Source organism: Urtica dioica, chromosome 2 (genome assembly GCF_054948205.1).
Source record: "Urtica dioica subsp. dioica isolate 48M chromosome 2, U.dioica_male_clone48M_v1_H2, whole genome shotgun sequence".
Taxonomy (NCBI): domain Eukaryota; kingdom Viridiplantae; phylum Streptophyta; class Magnoliopsida; order Rosales; family Urticaceae; genus Urtica; species Urtica dioica.
The window spans coordinates 32,484,296-32,497,857 of record NC_142757.1 but is presented as its reverse complement, the minus strand read 5'-3'; the positions used below and the strand labels follow the sequence as shown (position 1 = coordinate 32,497,857).

The window sequence follows — 13,562 nt, the reverse complement described above, 5'->3', positions numbered from 1 at the left end:
ATTTATTTACGCTGGAGAGATAATGAGAGAGGGGTTAGATATGCATTTATGGAGTTTTAAATGCTCCCTTGATTTATGCGAGGTAGTTATGGTCGAATTTTTTTTTTTCCATTTAAATTATTACGTTGAAAATAATGGGCGGGAGTCATTTAAGGTCATTCACATCTTTTAACTTACGGTAAATATATTGCTGTGGCTATTAACCATAAATTAACAAAATGTGGATTAAAAAACAATTGCTTATTTTCGGGAGGCCATTTAACTTAATTACCCTTTTGAAAATTGACAGCAATAATACAAATTACTTGTCACTTACCAAAAATCAACCAAAACTCAAATATTGACACATCTAGTAGCAAATCGATAACGAATTGGTTTATTCTGTGACACATTTGGCCACGAATTAGTTGATCATGTGACATATTTGATATTAAATGTGTTAATATTTGAGTTTTAGTTGATTTTTTTTTATAAGTGACACGTAATTGGTATTATTGGTATCAATTTCCCTTTCAATATACAGCTTCAATTGAAAGAACACCTGATTACAAACATATTGTATACAAATTTCTAAACAAAAATAAAGAATACTCTATTTTTTCATATTCCAAATAAGAAGAAATGTGCACAAATACTTTCAATTTGATTAGATCAACTTTGTGTTCATCAATCCGATTGTTGCTGGATAGAGACAGTGAGTTAGCCAACTCGGCCTTGTGAATTGGTTTAAGTGATCTTCAAACCCACTTAAAATTTAGTTATTTTAATACTAATTCGTCAAAATCCTTTTTTACTAAACTAAAATGTTTTGCAATTAAACTATAAAAGTGAGTTTGTAACTAATCAAACAACAGTGAAATATCATATTTCTTCTTATTTTAGCCGAATGGAGACTATGGACTATGGACCTGATAAACAAGCTTAAAACAATCGAATAAAATAGAGAAAAGCTATTTCTTTTATTTAAATGATCAATTAAATTTAACAAACTCTATGACCAGCGGATATGGCCCAAGCAAGGCCAACAATCATGGCCCCTTGGTCATGGCTCGAGCGAGGCCAACGTCCATGGCCCAAGAATTAGGACCAACAACAATGGCACATATAAGGCCAACAGGCTATGGCCCTTCGTCCATGGCCCTGAATCCAAAATAAAATGATAGTTAAGGGATGAAGCTCATGAGCATTTTGACGCTAAAAAGAGAGGATCTCGAATGACATCTCCGATATTTCACCGGCAAATCTTCTTTTCACATAACGTTCTCCTCTTTTATCACGATCGTGAGAGTCACGTTCCCCCAAGGGAAGTCTTTTGCTCGTTAGGGATCCGTCAAGCCATGTGGTTAGGTAAAAAATTTATGTGTATATATTTACAATTAAGAAAATATAAATTATATTAAGAAAGAGATAGAGAGTTAAATGAAGAAATAGTATTTTTGTAATTGATTGTTTCTCTCTCCTCAAACTTAGTGATGGTAACGGGTACGGGTAAAGCCGGGGTACACCTATTCCGTTACCCGTACCCGCTATAATTTTTTACCCGTTACCCGGACCCGTTTACTCGGATTTTGAGACGGGCCGGGTAACGGGTTAAAAATATTGGACCTGTTACCCGTTTATCCGGTTTAAAAAAAAAGGGTAGCGGGTCGGATAGACCCGCTTACCCGTTTATAAAATAAAAATCCATCAACAATATAAAGTTTAAAAATAATAAAATTTAGGTGAAAAATATCAAAGTGCTACTACAATATAAAAAACATTAAAATTCAAAATAAATAAATAAAAAATACAAAAGAAGTCGTCATTGCAAATTGATCATCTTCATTGTAAATTTGGTCATCTTTATTGCAACTCTATCACACTGGAATAAGTTGTTTCCTAAAAAAAAAGAAATTGGTCGTAACAGATATGAAAGAACCAACTTTTCATTATTCTTCTGTATAAAAACAATGTTTAATCACAAAGATTCACCAGTATACATTCAATCAAGAAAGATCATTTAATAACAAAGATTTTTTAAATATCAAACTGTAAAAAGTGGTTTTGTGCTGACTACACAGTGATATAATTATATGAGCTTCATCGTCATCTATAACTTACCAACTACATTCCATAAACTTATAATTATAAATAAAAAAAATTCACACGGTTAGAAAAAATACCTCTTTATCGCTAGTGTCTCCATCATCACAATAATACATGTAAACATCGTCGGACGCTTTCTCTTCTACGATAAAAAATAATAAAAGACAATGAGTAAGCTAACAGTGAGTTTGACAGTGAAATATTTAAAAATTGAAATGCGATTCAAAAAATAAAATTTACCTTGAATTTCATTTTTCAACCAATTTTGAGCACACATCAATGCTTCTAGAGTTGTCGGCAAAAGTCTACTTCGATGTGGATTGATAACTCTTCCACTTGTAGAGAATGCAGATTCGGAAGCAACGGTAGACATAGGAATAGCAAATATATCCCTAGCTATTTGAGGCAGTATCGGAAATTTTATTCTGTACGTTTTCCACCAATTCAGCACATTGAAGTCATCTTTCATAGGCGTGAGAGACTCTTCCAAATAAAAATCCAAATCGCTCTTGACATCCTCGACTACATCTTCACTTTGTAAAAATGTTTCAAACCTTGATTTTTTGGCTGGTGGACGAGGAGGAAGACTTTCATATATAGAACCGCTATTATTGTTTACACTCTCTTTATTCTTTGCCTTCAACTCATACTCATTCACCAATGATCTCAGATTAGCAAGAACGTTTGATATTTCAATTGTACTACGCTCATCTCCATATATCAAAGGAAAATAACATTTAAAGGACTTCATCTTGTATGGAGGATCTAACATAGTTGCTATAGAGAGTATGTCATGTATTTCATCCCAATACTTATCAAACTTGCCAATCATGATATATGACATAGCTTGTATCTCTACTATATCAGAGGAAAACCAATCATAAAGAGACAATTTTACCTCAGCAATCTCAGTAAAGAAAAGATTGGCAGTGGGATATTTGATACCTGAAAAAAAAAATCAATAAGTAAAAGAGAAAATTTTACACCGTTCTTAGTAAGTAAAATATTAGCGATGGGATATTTGATACCTGAAAAAATCTCAGTCACGTTGTAGAAGTTCTCGAGTCTACCACATTATTCAGAGGCAATTTTCCAGTCCAAGTCTGAAGGCAAACAAACATATTGAAGATCCCGTTGCTTCAAACGAGAGAAGACATCTTTATAATGCAAAGCAACTTTAAGCATCAAATACGTAGAGTTCCATCTTGTTTTACAATCCAAAACTAAACTCTTAGTATATGTGACTTTCAATTGATTTTCAGTTTCCTCAAACTTTTCACACCTTCTAGGAGATGAAGTCCAAAAGAGAACACTATCACGAACCTTTTGAATTCCTTCAGTGAATTTCTCGAGTCCATCTCTTACGATAAGATTCAAAATATGAGCTGCACATCTCATATGAAACAATTCTCCACCCAAAAGAAGTGTATTTTTTTTTATCAAGTTTGGCTTTTACCTTACTAATCACACTGTCATTTGTGCTACAATTATCCAGAGTGAACGTGGATAAGTTGCGATCAATATTCCAATCCATCAATGTCTCCAAAAGTTTATCACAAAGAACTTCAACAGTATTCGGAGCTGGCATGTAGATGAACCTATATTATCATATAAGAAATCATTAGAATGAGTAACAAATAATATTGAAATTTTTAAATAATATTGAGTAGTTAAATTGATACTTAATATGTAGTTTCGTAAAACTCAATCGTTGTCCACAAAATGTGATGTGACAACCATATAATGCTTGTGTTGATTGTTAGAAGTCCACATATCAGATGTTATAGCAATTCTTCCCTTATTTTTTTTTCAATAAATTCATTATTTTGCTCTTCTCAAACTTGTAAATCTTCAAAATGTCACTTTTTACCGTGTTTCTCGAGACCATCTTAAACAATGGTTGAAGCCCACTGCAAAACTTTCGAAATGCAACATGTTCAACAATCGAGAGTGGATAGTCATGCATGATGACCATAGTTGTGAGATATCTTCTTGAAAGTTCTAGGTCAAAAGCATGTAGAGCAAGTGCAGATTTTCCCTCAGCTGTCTTGACTTTGTTTAATGACATTTGTGATATTGATGTAGTAGTCCGGCGAGGACACTTTTGCCAATGCTTCATTAGATGAGATGTCCCATCTTTTGAGCCCCCGTTCAGTTTCTTCTTACAGTAAATGAACATTGCCTTCCATACGTCATTTTCTTTGGTTCTTTCAAAATGTTTTCAAACAACCGATCGACTTCAATGTTCGTTTTGTTTCCACCACCACTTTATTCTCGGGTGATACCTCCACGAGATTTGGACTTGATATCCCAACATCACCCATCATATTATTTGAATTAAATGACTGGTTGTCATCCGGAGGTGATTGATCTGGCTTCGATGAAACTCTTTCTCCAATAATCTCATCCTCCATGAATAAAACAACAGAAAAATAACAACCAATAGCAATAAAGAATACTATATTCACAACGTGGCTTATATATAAAAAGTAAAAAAAAAGACAAGCATATATGTGTATACTATATTCATCAGCGTGGCTAATATATAAAAAGTCAAATAAAGAATACTCCTCCATGGCTTATGTATGTGTATATTATTATCAAAAGTAAAAAAAAGACTCACGACAATGATTTTTGTGTAAAAGACAAGCGTATGAGATATTGTTAGAAGATTGGTTGGTCTGTTATTTATCTCTTAATTGTATATAAGGAAATCTTCTTTTCACTTAGTCAATGAAAGGGAATATTAGACCACTCCAAACACATCTCTCTCTGATCGTCCTCTAAAGTCTTTCCTCTGTATCCTCTGGTTTGTTATAGTGCAAGTGATGTACGATATTATGATAATTAGAAACAACAATATACGATATTCGAAATATCGTACGTCGAGACTATATTATTATCAAAACTCAGTAAAAGACTCACGAAAATGGCATATATATATCATCAAAGCTTAGTAAAACTCGCATATATATATATATATATATATATATATATATATAAATTCAATAAAACTCGAGAAGATGACGATGGTGAACAGCAGCAACATCGGATCAAATAGCGGTGACAAACAACGTTGGTGGCGATGGTGAACAGTAGCAGCGTCGTATCAAACAGCGGAGATAAACAACGTCAGTGAGTGAACGAGCGATCGCGGTAGTGACGGCTGAGAGATTCTCTGTACTGTGGATGATATGGAAAAAAAATAATGACGGCTAAAAAACTAGGGCATCATTAATGCTACTTTATTAAAATATATCATCGAATTATCTAATTAGGTAAACATATAAAAATTTATTATCTTTTTAAATATTTAAAAGTTAACGGGTTGGGTCCCGGGTAACCGGGTATTGGATGACTATTCTGTTACCCGTATCCGGACCCGTTAAAACCTTAATGGTTATTACCCGTTTACCCAAAAAGAACGGGTATTATCCGACCCGTTATTATTTTTACAAAAGTGGAAATTAGGCTTCTCATTACATAATAGGAAACCAACTATCAAACTGTCATGTTTGTAATAATCTTACATTTGCCTTCCAAGAGAGTTCAGAAGCAAAATAAAAAAATATATGACCTCCAAAAATTAAGAGAAAAAAAGTAAAAGAACTCTTCAAAAATTCATGTACTATATATTGTGAAACTCTTCAAAGTTGTAAACGTCTGAGCTTGAATAAGGCATGAGATGTGCTTTCCTTATAGTATCTCTTGCACCTCGAAAATGTCTTAAGATCACAAACCAGAATACTGCAGGATACGACAACATTGAATTCGGACTGCATCAAGATGCAGTGAAATCGGAACGTAAACAAGAATGATTTCTGAAAAAATGTGTAGATAGAGAGAGAGATGAAGGTTCGAAAACAAAATAACGAATTCCAAAAAGCCAGCGTAATTTATATAGGAAATTGTACCTATTCGCGAAAGGTAATGGCGAACGGTCGTACCTTTTCATTTGAACGAAAGTTATAGTCGCAAACGATACGACCGTTCGTTTCCAAAATGACTCAAATGTTCATTCAAACGGATAAAAACTAACCACCATGCCAGAGGATGCAACCGTTGGTAAGGCAACTGTCACGGGAAAAATCGTCGCGAGAGAGCCCAAGAACCGCGCCATTTCGTCGGATTCGCCATGAGCCTACGTGGCGTCGTGCTGAAGTGCTTAAGTATGCCTACAAAGTAACACTAACGCCTCTACGCCTGAGCCCAACGTCAATGCTACCGCCGACGTCGTGCTCACGCTTGCAACGCGTGCAAGAGAGTGACAAGTGGCACTCTTTATGCTCCATAACATTTAATAAGAATTATTAATTAGAATAAATATAAGTAGCTCAAATACTTAGTGTTTGTTCCATGTAAGACTCTTTCCCACATACACATTCTCTCACAACACACTATTTAGTCATTTAGTGTACAATCAAAGTAAAAACAAATAATTGTTAAATAACAATTGTTTTTCCAACAATCCCCTACTTGTTCAAAAGAACAAAATAGAATTTAGAAGAAAACAAAGAGTGTTAGTACATATAAGTATCTTTCGATTTGAACTTATCATTAGTAAGATCAACACAAAATTTTATCAGAATTTTGGGTAGCTAGGCTTTGAACCTATTATTCCTTGTGAAAAAATCGATGTTACCCTACACAGACCCTTTAGGGTTCTTTGCCTACACCACTCGCTTAGCACCGTAATGGTCATGTACTCATCATCTCTCGTGAATTTTTATGAGAGAAAACTCCAACTCTCAGTTCGGGATGACACCATCCCAAAATCATCATAGGTGAAGTTCTTAAAGTATCTCAATTATTTATAGATACTTTTCCTCGAGACTTAACTTCATTAAGAGTTAAGAAAACTCAACATCTAATTGTAACAGCCAACATTTTTATAAATGTTGCAAATATCTGAATCAATTACTTGTTCTTACCCATTGAACCAAATGTTAGTCATTTCCTAACGTTCGGTTGGGCTGTCATCATCGGATCACTACTCAATGAGTTTAAGACCCATTGCTCTCGAGATCGATATCACCAAATCTCTTGCAAGAGGTTTAGTGAAAGGATCTGTTATGTTATATCTTGAATGCACATGTGTGAGATAAATGATCTCATCTTTGATCAATTTCCTTACATAGTCATGTCTTAGACTAATGTTTCTAGACTTCCCATTATACACTTCACTATATGTTGCTAAAGTGGATTGACTATCACAATGTTTTGACACAGCAGATACATTGTCTTTAGCCAATGGAACTTCTAGAAGAAGATCCCTCAACCACTTAGCCTCTTGACCCGAGGAAGCCAGAGCCACGAACATTGATTTCATGATTGAATTAGTGATACACGTTTGTTTCTTGGATTTCCAAGAAATTGCACCTCCGGCAAGTGTAAACACCCATCTTGTCGTATATTTGTTATCTCCGACACTCGTTATCAAATTCGCGTCAATATATCCTTCTAATACGGTAGAGAACTGTCTATATTGGACGCCAAGAGTCTTGGTCTTCAAAAGAAATCCAATAATTCTCCCTATAACCTTCCAATGTTTTGCACTTGGATCGCTAGTAAATATACTCATTTTACTAACAACAAATGTTATGTTTGGTCGAGTACATTGCATCAAGTACATAAGAAAACCAACAGCACTAGCATATTCCAATTGAGCCACGTCTCATCCATCATTCTTTTCAAGCCTTGGGACAAAAAGGGTGTTCGCTTTCTTGAACTTTTAATGTTTGAATTTGTCAAGCAATTTCTCAACATAGTGAGATTGACTAAGTTCATAGCCCCCACTGCTTCTATGTACCTTGATACCAAAAATAGTATCAACTTATCCAAGATCTTACATTTTGAAAGTGGAACATAGAAACCTCTTCGTTTCTAATATTCATTTCATCTCGTTGCTAATGATCAACATATCATCAACATAGAGACATAGGAAAACCACAATGTTACCACGCACCTTTGTGTACAAACACTTGTCACAGACGTTAGGCAAAAATCCATTCAAAATATGACCTAGTCAAACTTTTGATGTTATTGTTTGGGTGCTTGTTTTAATTCGTATAAGAATTTGACAAGCTTGCAAACCTTTTGTTCATTACCCGGAAGCACAAAACCTTTCGGTTGTAATGCAGATCTCCTCATCGAGATCTCCACTTGAGAATGACGTTTTGACATCAATTTTATGAACATTTAGGTTGCAAAGAAGCTAGGGACAACACTCTGACTATGTGTCAAAATAATCAATTCCTTCTCGTTGTCGAAATCCTTTGGTTACCAACCTAGCCTTGTAAGTGTTAAGAGTACCATTAGTATGATACTTCTTTCGGAACACCCACTTACACCCAGATCGACAATCTCGCAGGTGTAATTTGACGTAATAGAATCCATTTTATCTTGGATAGCATCATTCCAAAATGCGAAGTCACGAGAAGCTACAGCTTCCATATAAGTCTTAGGATCGTCTTCAACGAGAACTATAGGAAGCTTTCGAGCCAAATTCTCTCTATTTCCCTCTACTAGGTAAAATGAAATAAGTTGAGGATCTATTTCATCTGGTCCTAGATCTTTAGTCTTACAAACTCTCTTGCTTATCCAAAGTTTGGGTTGTTCTACAACAACACTTGAAGAACTCTTCTCTCGAGATTCTCCGCTCATGGAATTTTGAGATTCCTTTTCTTTCGAGTTAAGGTTCACAACGAATTCCACATCTCGGGATTCTACTATGACATTAGACTTTAAATTTAGAAGTCTATATGCCTTGTTATTCGTAGCATAGCCAACAAAAGAACTTCGTATCCCTCGAGGATCCAACTTCGTGCTTTTAGGATCCATGTTTTTTTAGTAGGCCAGGCATCCCTACACTTTCAAATAGGCATATAACCCAAACCCGTCAACCCGAGAAAATCGATCGTCCAATCCGCTCCGCTGACCCGGCGAAGCCAATCCGCGATGACCTGACCAGTTTCGGGGTGCACCAAACCGAACTGTTGATTCTCGTCGGACGGTTTCGGTTCTCATCACTAAAACAGTGGGTCGCACCGACCCAACCCGCAAACAAGAAGCCCTAAAATATTTTGTTTCTCTTTCCGTTTCATCCATGTTGCTTTGCGTACAAAATATATCTCGTCTCATGACTTTGATCGTCAAAATCCATCAACATTGTGTTTCTCTTTGTTTTGGTAAGTTAATCATCTATATATTTTTTCCCCAGAGATTTGATGTTGAAAGTTGTCTTTCATGTTTGTAGATACGTCTTCTATAATCTCGGCCGGCCAAAATCCATCAACATATCTCTCTCATTGACTCTCTATAATTTGTGTGCGACTGTGAGTATGTGTGTGTGTGTGTGTATATATCCTTGAAGTGCTAATGTCTTCTAGCTCATGTAATGCTGATTTTTTATATGCAACTTTTTTCATTCTGATGAACTCATTCGTGTTCGCGTAGTTGTACTGGTATATGTGGATTATGTTTAAAACTCTAGTTAAGAGTCTGAGTAAAAAAAAAAACACTCTAGTTAAGAGAATAGCTCGCTCCTCGTTGATTTGCTTTATCTGTAGCTATGGTCCATCATCTTTTTTTTCTGTCTATGCCGTAGGACCAAATTAAGCATATTCCACAAGACTTGGATTTCCGATGATTCTATGTCGCGATTCTTGTAGAAAAATAATCGCTTTATCTTGAATGTTTGCTCAAAATTGTCTAGAGTGACAGACTTGCAAGAACAACATTTCTTTATTCGTATATAAATTTTTCCAATGGTTCTTCTGAAAATACTTTTGTTTTTCTTTAACACGTAAGCTGATTCTAAAACTAAATTTGTTACATAAAATGTGAATATTGCATTTTGTAAGAATTTCAATCTGCCACATGTGGTGCTTATTTTACAAATAGCAACCTTTTAAATTCTGACTAATTACTTGAAACCCTTTACTTAAGAATCATGGTCATCCCAAAGTGTCTTTTTTGCAATGAAAGATAAAGAAAAATTGCTCAAGGCTTACTAGACCTGGTATGATAACGTTAAGCTGGATGAAAGGCTTTTGGAGCCAAGCAGCGATGATCTTTCAAAATGTGTAGAAATTACACATGATAGTGTGTTTTTAAAACTTATCACATGAATAGATTGAGCATATTCCACAAGACTTGGATTTTCGACGACATGGATAGATTGAAAGTTTGATATCAGTTGAATTTACATACGTACAAGATAGTTTACACCAAGACCACTAATCATTGTTTATTGTTATTTTAAATTTCTTAATACAGGCCTTTGATTACAATGGATACTTTTTTGGAGCCAATTCCAATAAGAGATCACGAGGAAGATGATGAAACTACAAACAACACTCAAAGTAGTCAAACTACTTTGGGGAAGAGAAAGCCTAAAAGAAGATCCGAGGTATGGAACCATTTTGTCAAAACTTCAAATGGTTTGAGGGCTATTTGTAATTATTGTCAAAAAGACTTTGCTTGTCATGGAAAAAAGCATGGTACGAGCACTTTGAATTCTCATATGGGAAGGTGTAAAAAGTTCCCGGGAAGGCAAGAGAAGAAGATCCAAAGCAAACAGTTTTGATACACAAAAACGAGAGTGGTGACGTGGTTAGTAATTTGACGATCGCTAACTTCACTAAGGAAAAATGTAGAAGGGCTTGCATTGAGTACATAGTTGGTGCCGAGTTATCTTTCAAGCACATTGAGGATTGTTTTTTCAAACAATTTTGCTTCACCATTCAGCCTAGACTTTTTCTTGTTTCTCGAGTTAAGGTGGCTAGAGATGTGTATCAAACATATTGGAAGAAAAAAAAAGTATGAGGACAATCTTGTAAAAGTATAGAGTGTCTCTAACTACAGATACATTGAGGTCTATCCATAATCTAAACTATATGTGTGTCACCGCTCACTTTATAGAAGTTGCATAAGAGTATCATCAATTTTTTTCCTTGTTCCCAACCACAAAGGAGATACTATTGGAGAAATTTCATTTTGTAGACCTAAAAACTATCAAAATATCAAGATTAGACCCATTAGTTTAATAATATCTGAAATTGGACTTTTGGACACTTTTCGGACAAAAATGCCCTTGAAATTCAAATAACCCATATTTCTCTCTCATTTTCAAATCCTCTTCATCATAATTCTTGTTACCTTCGAATTGGTTGCGCTAGGATTAGAACTTTCGATGATCGAGCTCTTCATCACAATTCATGAATTAGCTTCGATTTTGAGGGTTTCGCATCGTTTTTGGAAAAAAATTCCATAGTTAGAATTTGAAAAAAAAAATCCGATGAAATCCGATGAATCTCATCAGAGATCATCGGATTCCGATGATTTCCGATGAATTCCGATGATCTCCGATGAGATTCATCGAATTTTTCCATAGTAAGAGTTTTTAAAAAAAACTTGGAAAAATCCGATGAATCTCATCGGAATTCATCGGAAATCCATGAATTCCGATGATCTCCGATGAGATTCATCGGATTTTTCCAAGTTCCTTCAACCCAAAACTTGTGTTCAAATTCTGATGAAATCCTCCAAAATCTGATGCTTTTTTTACATATATGGACTTGCAAGGGTATTTTTGTCCGAAAAGTGTCAAAAAGTCCAATTTCGGATATTATTAAACTAATGGGTCTAATCTTGATATTTTGATAGTTTTTAGGTCTAAAAATGAAATTTCTCTACTATTGGAAGGGAGCTCGAGACATGTATCCGCGAATGGGGAATTACAAAATTAGTTTCAGTCACAGTTGATAATGCTTCCTCAAATGATGCAGCGTTGACTTACCTGCAAAGAAGACTACAAGACATCCCCGGTTGTGTTCTTCTGGATGGTAAGTCTTTGCATATTCGTTGTTGTGCTAATATAGTGAATTTGATTGTGACTGAAGGTTTGAAGGAAATCGATGATTCTGTTGAGATGATCAGAAATGCAATGAAGTTTGTTCGGTCTTCTACAACAAGAGCAAATAAGTTTGATGAATGCGTCATTGAAGAAAAAATCGACTCTAAGGTTGGTTGTGCTTAGATGTTCCCACCCGATGGAACTCGACATATCTAATGCTAGAGACAACAATAAAATACCAAAAGGTATTTGATATGATGGTTGTTGACGGAAATTACGAGAACTATTTTAGAGAGAATGAAGATGGGAAACAACGGAAAGGGCCTCCAACTTATATCGATTGGGAGAAAGCAAAAGAGTACGTTACTTTCTTGAAGACATTCTACGAGGTAACATTGAAGTTCAGCGGGACACACTACACGACGGCAAATCTGTTCTTCTGTGAAATCTATGAAGTTCGGCAGTTGTTAACAACACTAAAGTCAGCACAACCAAGTATTTTAAGAAACATGGATTTCAACATGAAGGCTAAGTTTGACAAGTATTTGGGTGATGCAGACAAAATCAATTACATGTTGACTATTGCCGCCGTTCTTGACCCTCGGTACAAGATGAGACTTGTGAATGTTTGTATCGAAATGGCAACCGGTGAAACGATGGAGGCTGATATGGTGTGCTTTTGAATTAAAGAGAAGTTGGAAGAATTGTTGAAGTTTTAAAATGAGAACCATACATCTACCAAAGAAAAACAAGTGTCTCAATCGCAGCCAATTCCTCAAAGCAACAATTGTACTTCGGCCATCTTGAGTAGACTTATGGAAACTTGTGATTACAATCATGGTGCTAGGATATAAGTTGATGCATACTTGATGGAATCGCGCGAGCCGCTTGTTTTGTCTGCTAAGTTTGATATACTTTCTTGGTGGAAGTTGAATAGCTCAAAGTATCCAACTTTATCATCCATTGCTCGAGACATCTTAGCAGCTCAAGTTTCAACCGTTGCTTCGGAATCAGCATTCTCTACAGGTGGTAGAGTTCTTGATAAATTCCGAAGTTCTTTGCACCCAAGAATGGTAGAAGCTTTGATTTGTTTGAGGGATTGGTTGATTGGCGATGATGTGTCACTAATTGTAGAACTACTGAAAGAAGAAGTAGAAAATCTACAATCTTCAGAATCGATCGTGAAAACAGGTAATTTATAACCTCATCTTATAATTTATAACTACTTATGATTTATTGTCAATAACATTTTATTCCAATATTCGTGTGTACTTTTGTAATTGCAGAGATATTAGCAGGGACTCTTAATTTTGAATCAGGAGGGTCGTGCTCTTTTTCTGGCTCTGGGTGTTATTTTTAAAGAAAATATATTGTCATTTATCAAGGTAAAAAGAAAAAAATATATATGATTCATGATCTTGCTATGAGAATTCGAATTAATTCATTATTAGTTATTTGTTTTGTAGGTCTTTGTCGCCATGAACTTTAGCAAAGGGCAAATGCAACAGACTTGTGTTCCTTTTTATTTTTATTTTTTTGCATCAAGACTTGAGTTTTTCACGATCAAGAGAATAAAAAACTATTTATTTATTTTAGATTATGGCGATTTTCTAGTTTCTCT

At 35.2% G+C, this 13,562-nt stretch overlaps 1 protein-coding gene and 1 pseudogene across 1 annotated transcript; both read right to left on the bottom strand.

The window, feature by feature from the left end:
- Positions 1-1,856: 1,856 nt before the first annotated feature.
- LOC149404413 (zinc finger BED domain-containing protein RICESLEEPER 2-like) lies at positions 1,857-4,060 on the bottom strand (annotated as a pseudogene).
- A 3,015-nt stretch (positions 4,061-7,075) lies between these two features.
- LOC149404412 (secreted RxLR effector protein 161-like) lies at positions 7,076-7,666 on the bottom strand. The gene has a single exon (XM_089607517.1). The coding sequence runs from the start codon at positions 7,664-7,666 to the stop codon at positions 7,076-7,078; it is 591 nt and encodes a 196-aa protein (XP_089463643.1).
- Positions 7,667-13,562: the final 5,896 nt, after the last annotated feature.